This window comes from Ursus arctos, unplaced genomic scaffold (assembly GCF_023065955.2).
Source record: "Ursus arctos isolate Adak ecotype North America unplaced genomic scaffold, UrsArc2.0 scaffold_228, whole genome shotgun sequence".
NCBI lineage: Eukaryota > Metazoa > Chordata > Mammalia > Carnivora > Ursidae > Ursus > Ursus arctos.
In genome coordinates this window covers 418-22,648 of record NW_026622906.1, presented here as the reverse complement: position 1 = coordinate 22,648, position 22,231 = coordinate 418, and the positions used below count along the sequence as shown (strand labels likewise).

Genomic DNA, 22,231 nt, shown 5'->3' with positions numbered 1-22,231 from the left:
TTTAAATAAAACACTTGCAGATCTTTTCATAAAAGAGTAGGACATGCAGAATGGAGAGCAGAGTGTCCTCCAGGTTGACGATTTATGTTTGACCAAGGACATGGAAGTAATAATAAGTAAATTGTGGTTCTAGCACAGAACAAACCCATCTGCCTTGAATGGAGAGTTTGAATCGGGAGTATTTCCAAGTGGACTGTGTCACCCAAGACAAAATCACAATGTGATGACGATATACACCCACCAGAATAGCTAAAATGTTAAAAATTGACCATACCAAGGGTCAGCAACAAGGTGAAGTACCTGGAGTCACTGCTCCTTGGTAAAATGATGCAACCACTCTGGAAAGCAGTTTGGCAGTTTCTTAAAAAGCTACACACACAAATGTGCCATATGACTAGGCATTTTACTCCCAGGTATTGACTCAAGAGAAATGAAGGCATCTGACCACACAGAGACTTGGGCAAGGATTTTCACAGTGGCTTTATTTGTACTAGCCAACAACTGGAAACAATCCAAATCCAAAGGACATTCAACAGTCAAGTAGGCAAACTCGATCAAGGGGTATTTGTACTACTGGATATCACCCAGCAAAAACAGAAATAGTTTTTATATATGCAACAACCTGGACGAATCTCAAAATAATGATCTGTGTAAGAGCCAGACCAAAGAAGGGGAAAAAGTACAAACCAAGTGAGTTGGTTTATAGGAAATTCTAGAAAGTCAACTCAATCTGCAGTAAGAGGAAGCAGGTCAGAGATTGCCTAGAGAAGGGGGTAGAGAGACAGAGGGTTGATAAAGCGGAATGAGGACACTGGTGTGGATGTGATGGAAACATTTCCTGTCTTGATTGTGGTAATGGTTTCATCGTGCACACGTATGTCAAGTTCATCCAATTGTATACTTGAAGTATTTTTGAACTATTGTATTTAATAGATCATAAAGCTATGCAGAGGTGTTTCTTTATATAAACTACGGTAGGTCTTGAGTTTATGGAGTTCACATTAATATATTTCTTATAATTTGAGGAATTGGGAATGAAGGAGGAAAAGGAAACCAGATCAAGCTTTCCGTAGTGAAGGCTCCCATGTTCCTTTCTATGCTGGCTAGTATCCCAATGTACAATTTTTACTTCTACCTCACAGTTAGTAAGGAGAAGACACTAGGTTCAAGTCCGGTCTCTGTGAGTCCAGTTTCTAACACTATACATTGTTACCTTTTGTATTCGTTTCTTATTTCTGCTCTAACAAATTACCACAAACTTTATGGCTTACAACAACAGAAATTTATTCTCTTATGGTTCTGGAGCTCAAATTCTCAAGTGGGTCTATAGGACTGTGTTTCTTCTGGAGGCTCCAAGGAGATCAGGTTTCCTGGCTCTTTTCTCTTCCAGAGGCTGCCCGCATACTTTGGCTCATGGCCACCTTTCTCTACCTTCAAAGCCAACACCGCAGCATCTTTAAATGTCCTTCTTCTGTCTTTGATCCTTTGCCTCCCTCTTTTAAGGACCTTCGTCATTGCACTTATGGCCACCCAGCTAATCCAGGATAATCTTCCCATCATGAGATTCTTGAGGTAATCACATCTGCAAAGCCCTGGTGCCATATTAGGTCACATTCACAGGCTCTAAGGATGAGGGCATGGATGTCTTTGGGAGCTCGTTGTTTAGGCAACCACACATTTCTCCAGATTTTCAAAATCCTAGCTGAGCCTGCTGAGGGAATCTATTACCATTAGGGTCCAGCTTAGTAGCAAATGGCTGTAGCCCAGCAAACAGCTGGCGGTGTGTACGTTGAATATGACTAATGGGAATGTAAAATATATGTAGAATTTAAAAACATAATCGTGATAGAACAGAAGACAGGAAGGAGGTAAATGGAGTTAGCATTATCTATAGTTCTTTCATTTCAGGGAAATGATAATTGTCCAAGGCACGTTAACATGGTAAGGATGCATGTTATCTTTAACGGAGCTGTAAAAGAATGTGTAACAAATAATCTAATGAGAAGAAATAACAATAGGGACTCCTGGGTGGCTCAGTCAGTTGAGCATCTGACTCTTGATTTTGGGTCAGGTCATGATCTCAGGTCACGCTCAGCAGGGAGTCTGCTTGAGATTCTCTCTCTCCAGCTCTCCTCTGTCCCTCCCCCTGCTCAGTCTTTCTCTCTTTTAATAAATAAAATCTTTTTTAAAAAAAGGAAATAACAGTAAATTAATAAATATAATTCGTAATCAAAATGAGGCAAAATAGAAGAGAATAAAGAACATAAGAAAGAGGACAAGTAAACATCAAATAGTAAGATGATAGATCCAATCCTAAATACATCAACAGTTCTATTAAATACAAATAGACAAACCCACTTTACAGACAAAGATTAGCAGAGTGCTGCATTTCCCAAAATGTGGGCTGATGTGCTCTGGGAGCCTCCAGGACCGCACAGGAGACCTATGCGCCATTTTTATTTTGGGGGGGAAACAGCGGAACTTGTTATCTCTCAGATACTGTGTAACTCTAGCTACCTGTAGCTCCTGGCTACGTTAGAGGCAAGCGATTCCATTTATTTTATTTTATTTCTTTCTGTAGGTTCCTCTTGATGACAAGAAATGTTGGCAGAACTGGGTTTTTAACAGTGGCTGTGATTAAGTATCAAATGAACGTTATTGTAGAATAAGAAATGAGGTAGTGGTTTACAGTTGAATTCTAAGGTTTGAGAAGTTGAGCAGTGCTCAACATAGTTATTAAGAATTGTGGACAGGGTCGCCTGGGTGGCTCAGTTGTTTAAGTGGCTGACTTTGCCTCAGGTCATGATTTTGAGGGCCTGGAATCAAGCCCCACATTGGGCTCTGCACTCAGTGGGGAGTCTGCTTGAGATTCTTTCTCTCTCTCTGCCCGTCCTCCCTCTCATGTGCACTCTTTCTCTCTCTCTCTCTCTCTCAAAATAAATAAATAAAGCTGAAAAATGAAACAAAAAGCTCCTTTCTAAGATCACTGCTGAGAGAAGCAATCATTTTAACATTAGTAAGGTGCTCTTTTCTTTGATCACATCTATGAAGCATATTGGGAAAGAGGAAGCAGAGTAGAAGTTTCTCCGTTCACTGGGATGTCACTGTGGTCTTGGCCTCCAGGTAAATGCAAAGCCCCGGAACAGCTTCCCTTTGCCAAGCCTGCAAATCCGACTGACGAGTATGAGTTTCCCATTGGGACATCTTTGAAGTATGAGTGCCGCCCTGGTTACCAGAAGAGAGTGTTCTCTATCACCTGCCTACCGAACTCAGTCTGGTCAAGCGCTGAAAACATCTGTACACGTAAGTACCTCTGGACTGAGAACTCCTCTGTGTCAATCAAGCATCCATAAGAGCTGATTCAATTCTTCAGATTTTGGAACTAAGACACATATGACTCGTTAAAGTTGCCTCAAGTAGAGCACATGGGAGAGTTTCTCTGTCTGTCACATCTGCCTACCCCTCACTTGCTGGCACCTTCATCGCAAGTTCATTTCATGAGAAATGACCATCACAAGGCACGATGCAGGGAAAATCTCCATTCAGTAGGGGTTTCCCATTGTCACCACTGGAACTAGGTCAGGAATGACTCAGAAAAGAAAAGAAAAGCATAGGTGGGGAGAGAATTCCAGACATTGAGATCTTTGATTTACACTGGCTGAATGACAAAGTAACCACCTTGGTAATAAGGGAAGTTTACATTTTTCTGGGAGGCACAATGCAGGCATGAGATCGATCAGGAGGGGAGGTCTTTTGTGAACTTGGAGCTTAGTAGGTGGCTGACCCCGAGGCTGTCTTGTAAGTTTCTTCCAGGTGTCAAAATCTGTAGAGCGACAAATGATTTTCAGTAAGTTCCAGCCAGGTTGGGACCTTATGTCCTTACTGAGAGGACATCGGAGAGTTCTATACCCAATCCCCAAATTCTGCTTCTCTCCCCTAGGTAAGTCATGTGGCACTCCTGCAGAACCCTTAAATGGCAAAATGATCGTAAACGGAGACACCCGGTTTGGATCCACTGTTCATTATGCCTGTAATGAAGGGTGAGTTGGCCGCAGCATCATTGGGGATGACAGTTCCAGAATTGTAGCACCAGTCTCTAAACAAGAGTCTTAGAAAGTCTACCTGTCCATTTAAAACACAGCAGTATCATTTGTAAGCCGAGGTGGTGGCTTGAATCCAGGTATTTAATTACATTTGAAATGACTAAACAAAGATTTGAAAAATAGGGAAAACCTGTATCCATGCTAGAAACTTAGGGGTGGGCAGGAAAGATGCCTGTTGCACACCAGATTAGTGCACCTAAAACCCAGAGAAGCAGTCATGAAATGGGAAGGACCTGCTCTCTAAAGAAGCCAATGGAACAAACATGAGTGGACCCATGCATATATTCTTCCCCCAAAGCAACAAGAGCTGGAGATGGTGGACTCAGAAGTGGGGAAGAATGAATTGTTTAGGATGATGGAGCCAATGTGATGGACAGGCAAATCTTGATTGTTATAGCCCCTCTCCAGAAATGTACCCAGTGCAGAAATTTGCTGTGGGCATATTCTTGGTTTAAGGAAAGAACTAGGGAGACTGCTTTACCTTATACCTTAACTTCTGCGTTGTTTTCATTATTTCTAGCTTACTTAAAAGCCATATAAAATAAGTGATCATTAAAATGGGTGATAACAATACAGTGAACTTCAGTGTATACTCTATCCACTGTAAGAAACATTGCTAGTACCTTAGAAACCTCCTAGGTGCCTTTCCCAATTCCCATTCCTCCACCTCCGGAATCTCTCTGGAAATCACCATCCTGAATTCTGTGTCACTCACTCCCTTGCATTTTTTTTCCGTTTTCTCCCATACATAGGCCTACTCAGTTTAGATTTAGCTTTACATATTTTGAGCTTTATATAAATGACATGATGTTAAATGCACTTCTCTGCAACTTGCTTTTCTACTGAATATTTTGATTCTGACAATTATCCGTGTGGTTGTGGTTAATTCATTTTTGCTTGGGATAGTATTTCCTTGAATGGATATGCCACAATTTATTTCTTCTTGGTTCTTATATTTGGATTATTTCTCATTTGTTTTAGTTTGTTTTGTTTTGCCTATCATAAGCATTCCCACAATAAGTACACATGTCTCTTAGCGCCCGTGTGAAAAAGTTTGTCTAGGACAGTGGTTTTCATACTTATTTTGCTATGATCCACAACTAAGAAATAAATTCTCAGAAATAAATTCTGAGGTTAATCACTACATTTACCTCCCTCCATGCAATACATGGGTGTAAGAAAATTGTGACAAATTTGAATTTGCAAATATATCCAATAGTACATTGAATTGATGTAATCACATTTATTTATGAATTTGTGTAATAAATATAGGAAGCTAGAAGTTAAGGAAAAAATTTAAAGGGGTAGCATTTTAGTTAAATGTCTCCATCTTGACCTACAAAAATTGAGAAAACAAATTCCTATCGATCTTAATGGATGTAACCCAGTAGGATAAAATTTTTAAGTGTCATTTCCAACTGAACAAACAAATACAGAAAAATTAGTCCGTGTAGGAGAAGGACAACCGATGTCCTTGTTATATGTGTATCTCCTTATATAAAAGACTGTAAGATTGACTCTAAGCCCTTGTCATCCAAAGTATGGCTCACAGACCAGCAAGGTCAGCATCTCCTGGGTGCTTAGTAGAAATGCAGAATTTTCATAACTACTGAATCTGAATCACGTTTTGACATGATACCCAGGTGATTTCGATGCACATAAAACTTTTAAGAAGGCCTGCCTTAAACTTTATGCTAATTTCTGTAAGATAGAGTTTGGGTGATTTTGTTTTTCAGTATTGGGGGTTTCTGTATCTCTCACTTTTGAATACAATGTATATGTACTAACTTTTGTAATCAGAGTTAAAGAACAATTACTAGGACTTCCAGTTCCAGGACAAGATGGGCAGACTCACCTTTCCCTGAGTCTCTCTCTACATGTAACTAAGTACCCTGGAAACTGCTCAACATGCAAGCATAAAAGGACTTGGAAAGGTGGAAAGAAGAGGGACTGGGGGACTGCAGATCTTAAAGAATGACACCATAGTGAGGACCCTGAGTTTTCTTTTTATCTCTCAGACTGGGTGCTGGAAAGGAATACCACCCTGAATAGTCAACAGGCAGCGGAGACAGAGGGAGAGTGAAGCCTGTTCTCTGGTCAAAGGAACAGGAAAAGGGAACCTCAGTGAGGTTGTCGTGGGAAGACACATTGATGGATACAGTGGCCCAATCTGCCCACAAGAACAGCATAAGCAGAAATCAGGGATGGGGGTGGGTAGTCTATCACTCTCAAGTCCCACAGCAGGTCCCAGTCCACCAGCAGTTGTATCAATGGGAAGACCTGGGCTTTAGTCCCAATGAGAATTTTGCCTCATGCCCCACACCAGCCAGCAGCACTGGGCCCTATTCTGAGACCAAGACTTCAAGCCGGCAGTAAGAGGACCCCTCCACTCATGCGACAGATGCCAGAAGGCTCAGCATCCCAGCCCTCCACACAGCTGCAGAAAACAATGCAGGCCCAGCATCTCTTGACCCCACACCCACGGCAGGGAGCCACCAACCCAGCAGCAGAACAGAAACCATGTTCGTGGTTTCTGGATCCTCCATCCACTAGGAGAAAGCCTCCCAGGCCCGTGTCTCCTGATTCTCCACTCAGCAGCAAAATGCAGCCCAGATAGATGCTTTGCTCCCCTGGTGGCAACAACACAAATGAAGGGGGACCTGCACCCTCCCCAGATAGCCAGAGAAGGCCAGAGAGCTTACTCTCCATCTAAGGTCCCAACATCTCCCATTCCTCCCCTACTGACAGCAGGCAGTTCAGAGAAGACCTCCACTGTCCACAGGCAGCATCAGCAGGGACCCATGAGGAATGTAAGTGGAGCCGTGAGAAGGAAGCAGCAGAATAGCACTGCAAGACTGGAAAATTAAAGTCATTGGAACCAAAGCCCATGAAAGATGGCCAGAATGTACACACAGCACTAAAGAGGTGGTGACACGCTAAAATAGATTCAGATAAGATCAAGCGTCTCTTAACATTATATCCAAAATGTTCAGGGTACAATAGAAAATCACGTGTCACTTCAAGAACCAGGAAAATCACATCTTCACTGAGAAAAGATAATCCACTGATGCCAGGACCAAGAGGAAGTAGAAGCTGGAGCTCTCTAACAAAGATTTTAAGGCAGCCATCATAAAATCGCTTCAATAAGTAATTACAAATCCCCTCGAAAAAAAAAATTCTTAGGGGCAACGAGAGAGAAAGGACATGCTGGTTATAGGGGAACTTAATTTGAACGGCGGTGGATTTATTAACTGAAAATATGGAGACCAGAAGGAAGGAGCCCACCTAGTTCAAGTACTGAAAGAAAAGAGCTTACTAACTGTGAGTTCTGTCTCTGTAGAAATAGTAATTGCATACTTGGAAGAAATCCCAGTTGGTCATTGTATATGATCCTTTTTATATACTTCTGGACTTGATTTGCTATACTTTATTGACGATGTTTTTAGCATCTCTAATATATTAGCAAATCGAACCCAACAATGCATGAAAAGAATTGCATCCAATGACCACAGTGGAAATTACTCCAGGTAAGCAAGATGGATTCAACATTCAAAAATCAATCAACTCGATCAACTCTATAAACAGACTAACGAAGAAAATGTATATGTTCCTATCAGTTGACTCAGAAAATGCAGTTGGCAAAATCCAATACCAATTCATGATACAAACTCACAGCAAGTTAGGGATAGAATTGAAGAAGTTTGAAACCAAGGTGACCACAGGTTGGCTCTTACTGGGAGCTCTGAGGAAGAATCCATTTCATGCTTTCCTCCTAGCTTCTGGTGGTTGCCAGCTGTCCTTGGCATCGCTCGACTACAAACACATCACTCCTATCTCTGACTCTGTTCTCACTTGGCTTTGCCTCTCTATAGGTTAACACTGTCTTCCCTCTGTCTGTCTCCTTGTCCAAATGTCCTTCTTCTTCTGAAGACAACAGTCTTTGCATTAGGGCCCACACTAATCCAGTATGACCTCATATTAGCTGTTATATCTGCCAAGACCTTACTGCCAATAGAAGGGGGATTCTGGGGTTTCAATGGAGGTACACTATGGAACCCCATATGGACATGATCAGACATTTCAGTGAAGAGAATATATCCATGGAAAGTAAATACATGAAAAGGTATTCAGCTTCATTAGCCATTAGGACAATGCAAATTAATACAACAATGGAACAACACTGCACACATATCTGAATGGTTAGAATACACCCTAGTGAAAACACCCAATGCTAGCATGGAGGTAGAGGGACTGGAGCACTCATTCACTGCTGATAGGAGTATAAAATCATAAACCCACTCCGGAAAACAGAAATGAGCTATCAGGCCATGGAAAGACATGGAGGAAACTTAAATGCATTTTACTAAGTGGAAGAATCCAATCTGAAAAGGCTAAATACTGTACGATTCCAGGAAAGTGGCATTCTGGAAAAGAAAATATGGCGTAAAAAGACTGATAGTTACCAGAGGTTGGGAGGGGGAAAAGAGGAATTGGCAGAGCTCAGAAGATGTTTGGGGCAGTGAAAGTTCTCTGTGTGATACTGTAAGGGTAGATACATGTCATTATATATTTGTCCAAACCCATAGAATGTACACCACCAAGAGTGAACCCTAATGTAAAGTATGGACCACAGGTGATAATGATGTGTCAATGTAGGTTCATCAATTGCAACCAACTCTACCACTCTGGTGGGGGATGTCGATAATGTGGGAAGGTATGCATGTGTAGGGAAAGGGAGTATATGGTAACTATTACTGGTCAATATTACCGTGAACCTAAAACCCCTCTTAAAAATAGTCTGTATAAACAATTGAATAGATGTAAGTACCCTCACACACACACACACACACACAAGTTAGTATAAACAAACCTGAGGACGTTTGAATAAAATTGGTGGATTATACCTATGTCAATATCCTGGTTTTAATATTCTACTATAGTTTTGCAAGACATTCTCAATGAGGGGAATTTAAATTTCCCAAGTTTTATGGCTCACGTTGAACAGTTTGTGGCATGCTAACTGAGAATGTCTGCCTTTAACATTTTCTTTTCTCTCTTTTTTTTAATTTTATCGTAATTTTTTATTATGTTATGTTAGTCACCATACAGTATATCCTTAGTTGTTGACGTAATGTTCCAATATTCGTTATTTGTGTATAACATCCAGTGTACCATGCAATATGTGCCCTCCTTAATACCCATCACCAGCCTATCCCAATACCCCATCCCCTCCCATCTGAAGCCCTCAGTTTGTTTCCCAGAGTCCACAGTCTCTCATGGTTCATTCCCCCTTCTGTTTGCTCCCCCTTTCTTCTTCCCTTTCTTCTCCTACCGATCTCCCTATTTCTTATGTTCCATAAGTGAGTGAAACCATATGATAATTGCCTTTCTGTGCTTGACTTATTTCACTTAGCATTATCTCCTCCAGTCCCGTCCCTGTTGCTGCAAATGTTGTGTAATCGTTCTTTCTGATGGCTGAGTAATATTCCATTCTATATATGGACCACATCTTCTTAATCCAGTCATCTGTTGAAGGGCATCTCGGCTCCTTCCACAATTTAGCTATTGTGGACAATCCTGCTATGAACATTGGGGTGCATATGGCCCTTCTCTTCACTACGTCTGTATCTTTAGGGTAAATACGCAGTAGTCCAATGGCTGGATCATAGGGTAGCTCAATTTTTAACTTTTTTAAGGGACCTCCACACTGTTTTCCAAAGTTGCTGTACCACCTTTTTTTCCCACCAACAGTGTAAGAGGGATCAATATGAAATCCGTGTTCACCTCTTTTGTTCTGCTCAGATTTCCTTTGGTTCTAGTGTGATGAGTCTTCAACACTTTAGGTTGAAACAAAAATGTAGCTTAAAGTAATAAAGAGGAGAGGGCCCATTTAGCTTAGAAGCCCTGAATAAAAAATTTAAGTCCAAATAAAGATCTACAATTTGGGAAAGGGAGAGTACTATGACAAATGGAAATTGTCCTTCCGATTTCTCCAAGATTGCAATCTCTTGTAAGCAGCAATTTGAGAAGGAGAATGAACAGAGAAAATAACATTCATTCTTCTTTCCCTCTAGATACCGACTTATTGGTAAGACCTCTATTGCATGCGTCATCTCAGACAACACTGTCGTCTGGGATAACGACCCACCGATTTGTGAGAGTGAGTTGAAATGCTCCTTCCTATTACCTTTACCAATAGATTCTAAGTTTCCCCCTAAAGTTATACAAATCTTAATTGAATTCCTTTTGTGCATTCTATCCCTCGATACCTACGGGGTTTCTGGCAACTCTTTCCTTATGTTGTGCCTTTTCTGAATCTGGGATTTAAATGCATAAAAGCCTTCAAGCTTTTGTTTCCCTTCAATTAATTTGGAGTAATGTTGATTGTGCTACCCCCAGTATAACAATCCTTCTGCTTGGCAAATTAGTCAAGATTTTTTAAAGTGATACTCTCCAAGGTTGGTGAAGCTGTGGATGAATCAACACTTTCACTTACTTAGAGTTCCACAAAACCTCTTGAAAGGCACCATGTACCATAAGCCTCAAATTGGGCATATATGTTGACCCACTTCTTACAATTTACACTTGGGAAATAAACACAGATTTTTATAAGGAGTTCATTATACACTTTTCATTGTTTCATTCTTTATAATAGCAAAATGTTAAAGTAACCTAAATGTTTCCAACTATGGTTTGGAAACCTTAGAAGGGAAGAGTCATGTTAAAAAATGACTATAGAGAATTGCTTAAGAAACATAAAATAGAGCCATGCAGAATTAGAAGAAATACATCCAGGGGCACCTGAGTGGCTCAGTCTGTTAAGTGTCTGACTCTTGATCTCAGCTCAGGTCTTGATCTCAAGGTTGTCAGTTTGAGCCCCATGTTGGGCTCCACACTGGGCTTGGAGCCTACTTAAGAAAAAAGAGAGGAGGAGGAGGGGAAGGAGGCAGAGGGGAAGGAGGAGGAGGGGAAAGGAAGAAGAAGAAGAAGAAGAAGAAGGAGAAGAAGGCAAATGAAAATGAGTAGGGGAAAACTGTGCACACTATGGTGTAATAATATGATCTAAGAGCTATCTAAAATGAATGGAATGTGGATTATTTTAAATGCATATGCTCCTGAGGAGTAGGGTAAGTAGGAAAGGCAGAAGGCTTGCTATTACACCCATGGAAATCACAACTTGTAAAAATGTATCTACATATTAATAAAGATTAAAAACTAATAACAAATGTAAAATTGTTCTACTCATTGCGTTTCTCGGACTAAGTATTTTGATTCACCATTATTTAAGTTGCCATATCTTTTCCCAGCTATTCCTTGTGCGCCACCCCCAGCCATTGCCAATGGAAAATTCTTTAGCAGCGGCAGAGAATCGTTTCCATATGGAACCGTGGTGACCTATCGCTGCCATCCTGGACCGAGAGGGAAGAAGCTGTTTGAGCTTGTGGGCAGCTCCTCAATATATTGCACCAGCAAAGACAATCGCGTTGGCATATGGAGCGGCCCTCCCCCTCGGTGCATCATACCCGATAAATGCACACCTCCAGACATCGAACATGCAATAAGGGTATCTGAGAACAAAACCTTATTTTCCTTACATGAAATCGTGAGGTTTACCTGTGAGCCCGGCTTTGTCCTGAAAGGACCGTCCAGCGTGCAATGCCAAGCCCAAAACAAATGGGGGCCAGAGCTGCCAAGCTGCTCTAGGGGTGAGTCTGACAGCGGCTATGAAGGCACGGACAAAGGGCATGGGTTGCAAGAGGATCAGGAGATCAGTGTTTGTTCTGGGAGAAGGATGCATGGTGATCCGTGCAAGTTAGTGCTGTGCGATGAAGCATGAAATTAAGAAAGTATGCGTGTGTGTGTGCGTTTGTGTGCTTATGGATACGTGCCTTCCCTTTGAAAGCAGGAGCTTCATCAATCGAAGAAGGAGACATTTGGGACTCTCGTATAGAGCAATCCTCAGGGCAAAATACCAGCTCCAGTATCGCTCAGCTATCCTGACACCTGAGGGGCACCTCCCAGTCAGCTGGGCAATAAGCACTTTAAATGCCTTAACTCACCTATTCGGCACAGCACTCCTTTCCAGTAAGGCTAATAATTCCATATTGACCAGCCAGCACTAGAGAAAGTGCCCCTGGGGTTCTGGTCATGCATCTGACCTTGTGCCCAGAAGAACGCAGTTTGAATAGTCTGCCTCTTACTAGCTGGGAGCACTTTGGCTGCCTCCCTTCTATATTCTTTTTTTTTTAATGTTTTTTTATGATATTATGTGAGTCACCATACAGTACATCCCCGGTTTCCAATGTACAGTTCGATGATTCATTAGTTGCGTATAACACCCAGTGCACCATGCAATACGTGCCCTCCTTACTACCCATCACTGGTCTATCCCATTCCCCCACACCCCTCCCCTCTGAGGCCCTCAGCTTGTTTCTCATAGTACAAAGATACAGTCATAGTGAAGAGAAGGGCCATATGCACCCCAATGTTCATAGCAGCATTGTCCAAAATAGCCAAAGCGTGGAAGGAACCGAGATGCCCTTCAACAGATGACTGGATTAAGAAGTTGTGGTCCATATATACAATGGAATATTACTCAGCTATCAGAAAGAACGAATTCTCAACATTTGCTGCAACATGGACGGCACTGGAGGAGATAATGCTAAGTGAAATAAGTCAAGCAGACAAAGACAATTATCATATGATTTCCCTTCTATATTGTGAACTTCCATAACAGTAAAAGGAGAGGGTAGGAGTATCATTTGATTTCCTTTGTTACACCTGAACCCTTTACTGATGAGTCTGTAATGCCTCGGAAAGGTTAGAATGTAGCAAAAGGCATTTCCGCATAACTGACTGGTACTGCGCCCCTGTTCTTTCCACAGTATGTCAGCCACCTCCAGAAATTCTGCATGGTAAGCACACCGCAGGCAACGAGGCCAACTTTTCCCCTGGGCAGGAAGTGTTCTACCGCTGTGAGCCCGGCTATGATCTCCAAGGGGCTGCTTCTCTGCGCTGTTCGCCCCAGGGAAACTGGAGCCCAGCAGCCCCGAGATGTGCAGGTGCCTACACCTTCATCTGTTTGCAGATCAATCCTTTTGGTCCTCACATGACAGTCTTACTTCTGTTTGTTGTTGTTGTTGTTGTTGTTTTCCTAGTGAAATCATGTGCCGACTTCCTGGAACAACTCCCTAACGGCCGTGTGCTCTTTCCACCTAATTTCCAGCTTGGGGCGAAAGTGTCCTTCGTTTGTGATGAGGGGTGAGTGCGACCTGGCAGAGAGACAGGGACTCAGTACTCGATGCTGCTATCCTGACACCGGGGACAAAGGGGGTCTAGCTAAAGAGCAAGCTGCCTAATGGAAAGAAGTACCAGAAAGGACTAATAGCTGACACAGTGACTGGGAAGTATGGTAGGATCCAGATAGAACCATGAACAGGTGCTTCAGAAGGGAAAATGGTAAATACACTGTTGACCAGCAGAAGTAGAACAACAGATCTTGAATATTTAGGGGAAACATTACATGTATGAATGAAAAGTAGTTTGTAGGCATGAAGGGATAAATATTGCAGAGCCTTTGTTTAAACAAAGTTGGCATATCAAAGACAGTTATTTATAAGATAAGTAACATGCAAGGATTGTTTTGAGAAAATTTCAAACCAATCAATAGTGGAATTTGGAACAGGAACGAAAGAGTGAATAGGAGTGTTTTTCAATCTAATTATATGTCATCTGATTAGAATTAGGCCAAATTGAAGGAGCATGAACCTGACTGTCATATTTCAAGTAATATCACAAACTGGTTTTTTTTTATTATGTTCAAATGGCCTACATATAATACTTCATTAGTTTTTGGTGTAGTGTTCAACAATTCCTTAGTTGTGTATAACAGCCAGTTTTCATCACCACGCCTGCCCTCCTTAATACCCATCACCCTGTTACCCTATCCCCTCACCACCCTCCCTTCTGTAACCCACAGTTTGGTTCCCGGATTCCATGGTCTCTTATGGTTTGTCTCCCTCTCTGATTTCTTCACATTCAGTTTTCCCTCCCTTCCCCTGTGGGCCTCCACGCTATTCCTTATGTTCCACATATGAGTGAAAGCATATGATAATTGTCTTTCTCTGCTTCACTTATTTCACGTAGCATAATCCCCTCCAGTTCCTTCCACGTCGATGCAAATGGTAAGTATTCATCCTTTCTGATGGCTGAGTAATATTCAATTGTATATATGAACCACGTCTTCTTTATCCATTCATCTGTTGAACGGCATCTTGACTCCTTCCACAGTTTGGCTATTGTGGACAATGCTGCTATGAACACTGGGGTGCATGTGCCCCTTTTTTCACTACATCTGTATCTTTGGGGTAAATACCTAACAGTGCAATTGCTGGGTCATAGGGTAGCTCTATTTTTAACATCCTGAGGAAACTCCATCCTGTTTTCCAGAGTGGCTGTACCAGCCTGCATTCCCACCAACAGTGTGAGAGGGTTCCCCTTTCTCCACATCCTCGACAACACTTGTTGATTCCCATCTTGTTAATTTTGCCATTCTAACTGGTGTAAGGTAGTATTTCATTATGGTTTTGATTTGTATTTCCCTGATGGCTAGCAATGTTGAACATTCATTTTCTGTGTCTGTTAGCCATTTGTATGTCTTCTTTGGAGAAGTGTCTGTTCATGTCTTCTGCCCTTTGGTTGACTGGATTATTTGTTTTTTGGGTGTTGAGTTTGAGAAGTTCTTTATAAATCTTGGATACCAGCCCTTTATCCATAATGTCATTTGCAAATATCTTCTACCATCCCATGGGTTGCCTCTTGGTTTTGTTGATTGTTCCATTGCTGTGCAAAAGCTTTTTATCTTGATGAAGTCCCAAAAGTTCATTTTTCTTATGTTTCCTTTGCCTTTAGAGACATGTCTTGAAAGAAATTGCTGTGGCCGATGTTGAAGAGGTTACTGCCCATGTTCTCCTCTAGGATTTTGATGGATTCCTGTCTCACATTGAGGTCTTTCATACGTTTTGAGTTTATCTTTGTGTATGGTGTAAGGGAATGGTCCAGTTTCATTCTTCTGCATGTGGCTGTCCAATTTTCCCAGCACCATTTATTGAAGAGACTGTCTTTTTTCCATTGGATATTCTTTACTGATTTGTTGAAGATTAGTTGACCATAGAGTTGAGGGTCCATTCCTGGGGCCTCTATTCTGTTCCATTGACCTATGTGTCTGTTTTTATGCCAGTACCATGCTGTCTTGATGATCACAGCTTTGTAATATAGCTTGAAGTCAGGCATTGTGATGCCCCGAGCTTTGGTTTTCTTTTTCAACAATCTCCTGGCAATTCAGGGTCTTTTCTTGTCCATACAAATTTTAGGATTGTTTGTTTCAGTTCTGTGAAGTATGTTGATGGTATTTTGATAGCGATGGCATTGAAAGCATAGATCACTCTGGGCAGCATAGACATTTTACAATGTTTATTCTTCCAATCCATGAGCATGGAGTGTTTTTCCATCTCTTTGTGTCTTCTTCCTCAATTTCTTTCATTAAGTGTTCTGTAGTTTCTAGAGTATAGTTCCTTTGCCTCTTTGGTTAGGTTTATTCCTAGCTATCTTATGGTTTTTGTTATTATTGTAAATTGAATCAATTCCTTAATTTTTCTTTCTTCTTTCACATTCGAGTGTATAGAAAGGCAACTGATTTCTGTGCATTGATTTTGTGTCCTGCCAAATTGCTGAATAGTTGTATGAGTTCCTGTAATTTGGGCATGGAGTCTCTTGGGTTTTCCACATAATGTATCATGTCATCTGCAAAGAGAGGTAGTTTGACATCTTTGCCAATTTGAATGCCTTTCATTTCTTTTTGTTGTCTGATTGCTGAGGCTAGGACTTCCAGTACTATATTGGACAAAGTGGTGAGACTAGGCATCCCTGTCGTGTTCCTGACCTTAAGGGAAAAGCTCTCAATTTTTTCCCCATTGAGAATGATATTCACTGTGGGCTTTTCATGGATAGCTTTTATGATATTGAGGTATGTTCCCTCTATCCCTATATTTTGAAGAGTTTTAGTCAGGAAAGGATGCTGTATTTTGTCAAATACTTTTTCTGCATCAATTTGGAGGATCATATGGTTCTTGACTCTTCTTTTGTTAATGTGATCAATCACATTGACTGATTTGCAAATGTTGACCCACCCTTAATCCCAGGAATAAACCCCACCTGGTCCTGGTGAATAATCCTTTTAATGTACTGTTGGATCCTATTGGCTAGGATCTTGTTGAGTATTTTGGCATCCATGCTCCTCAGGGTTGTTGGTCTGTAATTCTCCTTTTTGATGGGGTCTTTGGTTTTGGGTTCAGGGGAATGCTGGCCTTATACAACACGTTTGGAAGTTTTCCTTCCGTTTCTACTTTTGCAACAGCTTCAGTAGAATAGGTATGATTTCTTCTTTAAATATTTGGTAGAATTCCCCTGGGAATCCATCTGGCCCTGGACTCTTCTTTTTTGGGAGGTTTTTGATTACTGTTTCAATTTCCTTGCTAGTTATTGGTCTGTTTAGATGGTCTATTTCTTCCTGTTTCAATCTTGATAGTTTATAAGTGTCCAGGAATGTATCTCTTTCTTCCAGATTGCCTAGTTTGTTGGCATGTAGCTGCTGGTAATAAGTTCTAATGGTTGTCTCTATTTCCTTGGTAGTGGTTGTGATTTCTCCCCTTTCATTCATGATTTTATTAACTTGGGTCCTTTCTCTTTTCTTTTGGATAAGTCTGGCCAGAGGTTTCTCTATCTTGTTAATTCTTTCGAAGAACAAGCTTCTAGTTTTGTTGATCTGTTCTGTTGTTCTTCTAGTTTCTAGTTTATTGACTTCTGCTCTAATCTTTATTATTTCTCTTCTCCTGCTTGGTTTAGGCTTTATTTGCTGTTCCTTCTGCAGATCCTTTAGGTGTAAGGTTAACTTTTGCATTTGGGATTTTTCTAATTTTTTGAGAGAGGCTTGCATGGCTAGATACTTCCCTCTGAGGACTGCCTTTGCAGTATCCTATAGGTTCTGAACCAATGTGTTTTCATTTTCATTGGTTTGCATGAATTGTTTAAGTTCCTCTTTAGTTTCCTGGTTGGTGCATACATTCCTTAGCAGGATGCTTTATAACCTCCAAGTGGTTGGGTTCCTTCCAAATTTTCCCTTGTGGTTGAGTTCCAGTTTCAATGCATTGTGATCTGAAAATATGCAGGGAATAATCTCAATCTTCTGGTACCAGTTGAGACCTGATTTGTGACCCAGTATGTGATCTACTCTGGAGAAAGTTCCATGTGCACTCGAGAAGAATGAGTATTCTGTTGTTTTAGGATGGAACGTTCTGTATATATCTACAAAGTCCATCTGGTCCAATGTGTCCTTCAAAGCTCTTGTTTCTTTGTTCATCTTCTGCTTAGATGATCTGTCTAATGCTGTGAGTGTTGATGTCTCCTACTATTAATATATTGTTATCAATATGATTCTTTACTTTGGTTAAAAGTTGGTTTATGTAGTTGGCTTCTCCCATGTTGGGGGCATGGATATTTAAAATTATTTAGTTTTCTTGTTGGATAGAATCTTTAGGTATGATATAGCATCCCTCTACATCTCTTACTACAGTCTTTGGTTTAAAATCTAATTTATCTGCTATAAGACTTGCTACCCCAGTTTTCTTTGGAGGTCTGTTGGCATGATAAATGATTCTCCATCCCCTCACTTTCAATCTGGAGGTGTCTTTAGGTTCAAAATGAGTCTCTTGTAGATAGCATATAGATGGGTCCTGCTTTTTTATCCAATCTGAAACCTTGTGCCTTTTCATGGGAACATTCAGCCCATTCACACTGAGAGTAACTACTGAGAGATATGAATTTAGTGCCATCGTATTGCCTGTAAAGTCCCTATTTCTATAGTTTGTCTCTGTTAATTTTTGGTCTATATTACTCTTGGGGGTCTTTCTTTTCTTTTTCTTTTTTTTTTTTTTTTCATAGAATCTCCATGAATATTTCTTGCAGGACTGGCTTAGTGGTCACATAGTCTTTCAGTTTCTGCCAGTCCTGGAAGCTCTTTATCTATCCATCTGTTCTGAATGACAGCCTTGCTGGATAAAGTATTCTTGGCTACATGTTCTGCTCGTTTAGTACCCTGAATATATCTTGCCAGCCCTTTCTGGCTTGCCAGGTCTCTGTGGATAATTCTGATGTTATTCTGGCGTTCCTCCCTCCGTATGTAAGAAATCTCTTCCTCCTAACTCCTTTCAGGATAGCTTTCTTGGCTCTAAGATTTGCAAACTTCACTATAATATATTGGGGCATTGATCTATTTTTATGGATTTTGGAAGGGATCCTCTCTGCCTCTTGGACACTAATGCTTGTTTCCTTCCCCAGATTAGGGAAGTTTTCAGCTATGATTTCCTCAAATATACCTTCTAGTCTCTCTGTCTCCCCCTTCAAGGATCTCAATAATTCTTTTTTTTTTAAGATTTTATTTATTTATTTGACAGAGACAGCCAGCAAGAGAGGGAACACAAGCAGGGGGAGTGGGAGAGGAAGAAGCAGGCTCACAGCGGAGGAGCCTGATGTGGGGCTCGATCCCATAACGTTAGGATCACGCCCTGAGCCGAAGGCAGACGCTTAACGACTGCGCTACCCAGGTGCCCCAAGGATCTCAATAATTCTGACACTGGAACGTTTCATGGCATCATTGATCTCTCTAAGTCTATTCTCATGGGCTACTAGCTGCCTATCCCTATCTTCCTCAGCTTCCTTCCTTTCTATCAGCTTATCTTCTAGATCACTAATTTGTTCTTCCGCCTCATTTAGACTGACTATTAGAGTTTCCAGTTTAGACTGCATCTCATTCATAGAATTTTTAAGTTCAGCCTGAATAGAGCTCATTCCTGCCCTTAGAGATTCTATATTGTCACTAATGCTTTTCTCAAGCCTAGCTATTGACTTCATGATTGCTACCCTGAAGTCTATCTCTGACATCTTGCTTATATCCGTATCCATTAGATCTATGGCAGAGGACAATGTCTCTGGTTCTTTTCTTTGTTGGGAGTTCCTCCTCCTAGTCATTCTGTTGAGGGATGGTTGAGGGAATGTATAGAGTCCAAAATATCAACCAAGAGCCAAGCAAAATGCACCTTCGAAAAAATACAAAGTGGTCAAAAGCTATCACAGATCTGCCACCAAAGCCAAGATGATCCAAAACAATAAAAAAGAAAGAGAAAAGAATAGAAAAGAAAAGAGGGCGGAAAAGGGTGGTGGTGAGGGGCAGGGAGAGAGAATATAATCTCTCAGGGTGGACACAGCCGGGTGATCTGCCCATTCCTTCTTGATTTCTGGTCTGTGTATTAGAAGACACTATATCCCAAAATTGCAAAGAAATCAGAACTTACATATATATCAAGATAAAGTTGACTAGAGTGAAAAACAGGCTAGTCTGGGGCATAAATCTATAAAACATATATGTGAAAAAAATAAAAGTTAAGAAGGGACTTAAAAACATAGGTTGGGAAATAAGAATCTATTTGAAATGGGAGCAGTGTTACAAAGGAGAAAAAAGAATAAGAAAAGAAACAGAAAAGAAATGTAAAATTTTAGCCTGAAGTATAAACGAGTTGTGAGGGAACACCTGGAGCTCCCTATATTATTTTCCCCTGGCGCTGGAGTTGTACAGTCCTGTGGGAAATAAGCTTATCATTCACCTGCTCTTCCAGTCTGTCTTCTGGGGGAGGGGCCTGCTGCCCGGCTTCTCAGCTGTCTTTGCCTGGGTGGAGCTGCCCCGCCCCTTGTCAGGGGGATGGGCTTAATGTGAGCTGGTTGGCTGCCCGGCCTTTGTTCCCTGGCATCTGTCCGCTCCTCTTTAGAGGTTCAGAGCAAATATGGCGGTGTGGGAATCTCCGACCGGAGCCACAATGTCGCGGTCCCCCTCCCCCCAACAAATACTCCAGATCAATCGTCTCCACCTCTGTGAGTACCAAACTCCACAGACTAGCGCAATTCGTGCCCACTGCACCTCTGCTGGGAGAGTCACAGGACGGCGAGCGCCTCGGTGCCCTGTGACTCCACACTGCCAGCGGCCGTGGGCTCGCGCGTGCACCCTCCTCCACAGCTCCTACCTCACGAGGGTGCCGTCCCCAGCGTCTCCTCATGGGCCACACTGCCCTGAGAGCCGTCCCTGTCATGGGCGCAAGCCGTTCTCTATTTCCCCTAGGATGTCAGACAGCCAGAACCTTCTAGTGCTTTTCCCGGTGGTCACGCAGAGGGCCGTCCCCCTATGGCTCAGCTCTCCGTTTACGGTGCCTGGAGCTGAAAGTCCTCTGGGCTCGTTGACCATAACCAGTCTCCCCGCTCCACTGCTTGGGCACTCTATCAGTTCGGACTCCCCCGTGCTTTCTGAGTCTCCTGGAATCCTGACACCACAATGATCCGCCTAGAAGTCTGCCCTATTTGCCCCCATGCCCTTTTCAGAAGGGGGTGCCTCTTACTAGAGGAGATTTCTAAGGGTCCCAATTTTTTTGCTCTGGTGTTATATCACTTTCCTGCGGCTGGCTTATGGAGGCTCCCTCCCCCCTCTGCTTATCTTCAGATATTTCCCCCGGTTGATTCAAGTTTCTGCACCTCCTACTTTGTAAAAGTAGCTCTTTCTCTGCTTGTGGAGATCCAGATAAATCTTGTTACATCTCAGGTTGACTTCATTTGTGTTCAGAATGGTTGGATAGATATACAGCTAAATTCAAGGGACCCCTTAAAACGAGGTCCCCTACTCTGCTGCTATCTTGTCCCCCTCTGTCATGAACTGTTTATGGGAGTCTTAATGACCTTGGTATTATGTTCCAGCACCACTGACAGGTAAAAAGCATGGACAGCAGAGCACTTGTCCTCAGTATATTTCGAGGACTCCGTGGCAGGCAGCTAATATCTGTCACCCAGCAAGGACCCGGAGGCAATCCAGGCAGGCGCTGCTCTGACAATAAGCAGATGTTTTAGGAGGATGGGCCTCCAAAGAATCCTCTCTGCTCACCTTTTCCTATTTTTCCTAGATAATTTGGCTTCACTCATCAATACTGTGGATATGCCACAGGCGTCATTCAGGAACATTCCAAATGTGTTGGCCCGAAACAGCAGTCTCTGATGTCTTTCCTCCCGTTCTTGGATTTACCAACTTGAATCAGGAGCTGTTTTCCTCCTGGTGCACTAGAGAGGAGAGTGCCGCGGTGCCCTAGAGAGCAGAGCTCCTTACAGAGGCAGACAGGGAGCTGTCAGAGGGCAGGTGGCACAGATGACCTCCTGAAGGTCGACAACCAGAGACGCTCATTATTGCTCTGTCCTCACTGGAAACCGCAATCTTGCCACAAGTTCTGATTTTGCAGCTTCTGTCGCCTGAGCAAGCCAGGGAGCTGGGCTTTTCCACCTGGGATTTCACTGGGCCATAAACTGCATTTTGGCAGAAGGGGAGAGAGAAACGGTGCGCTCACCCAGTCACTGCTGCTTCTGTTCCTCAGGTTCCACTTAAAGGGCAGTTCTGCTAGTTACTGCGTCTTGGTTGGAATGGAAAGCCTTTGGAATCACAGTGTTCCTGTGTGTGAACGTGAGTACAAGGAATGCCTGTTCAGATCGGCCTCTCCCTCCTTGTTTTGTTTGCTTGTTTGTCCGTTTGGTGTGTTTTGCCTATAAAATTCCCTAATATTTGCCCCTCTGTTGATCTTCACTTTGGATCGACATCTTTCTTTGTTGCAAGGATTGTTTCTGGGGGAAATAAATCTGAGCATCACGAGTTTTGGGGATCATCCTATAAATGTTTATAAGCGTCATGTGTGCTACAAATGGAGAGAAATTCTTCATAGGCAGAGGGAAATTTAGATCCTGAGGCATTTTTTCTGTCAAAAATGATAGCATTTCATCCTTGCCTCAGTCTTCTATTCATTCCTAGGCTCAGTCTTTTTGAGAAATTTTTTGAGCACCTGCTTTGTGACAATCAGTGTTCTAGACACTGGGCATACAGCTGTAACAAAACAGACTAGGACCCTGCTTTTGTGTTGTTTACATGCTTGAGTAGAAGGAAAGAGAAAAAAATAACAAACAGGGGTGTCTGGGTGGCAAGGTCAGTTAAGCGT

At 42.1% G+C, this 22,231-nt stretch overlaps 1 protein-coding gene across 1 annotated transcript in view; it reads left to right on the top strand.

Annotated features, from left to right (window-relative positions):
• Nucleotides 1–21,970, top strand: part of LOC130544617 (complement component receptor 1-like protein) — a 34,627-nt gene extending 12,657 nt beyond the window's left edge. The window contains exons 5-11 of the mRNA XM_057317048.1: nucleotides 3,124–3,303; nucleotides 3,941–4,040; nucleotides 10,178–10,263; nucleotides 11,411–11,809; nucleotides 12,989–13,165; nucleotides 13,262–13,364; nucleotides 21,620–21,970. Of these exons, the coding sequence (XP_057173031.1) occupies nucleotides 3,124–3,303; nucleotides 3,941–4,040; nucleotides 10,178–10,263; nucleotides 11,411–11,809; nucleotides 12,989–13,165; nucleotides 13,262–13,364; nucleotides 21,620–21,791 (1,217 nt within the window). The 3' untranslated portion in view covers nucleotides 21,792–21,970. The remainder of the gene's footprint in view (nucleotides 1–3,123; nucleotides 3,304–3,940; nucleotides 4,041–10,177; nucleotides 10,264–11,410; nucleotides 11,810–12,988; nucleotides 13,166–13,261; nucleotides 13,365–21,619) is intronic.
• Nucleotides 21,971–22,231: the final 261 nt, after the last annotated feature.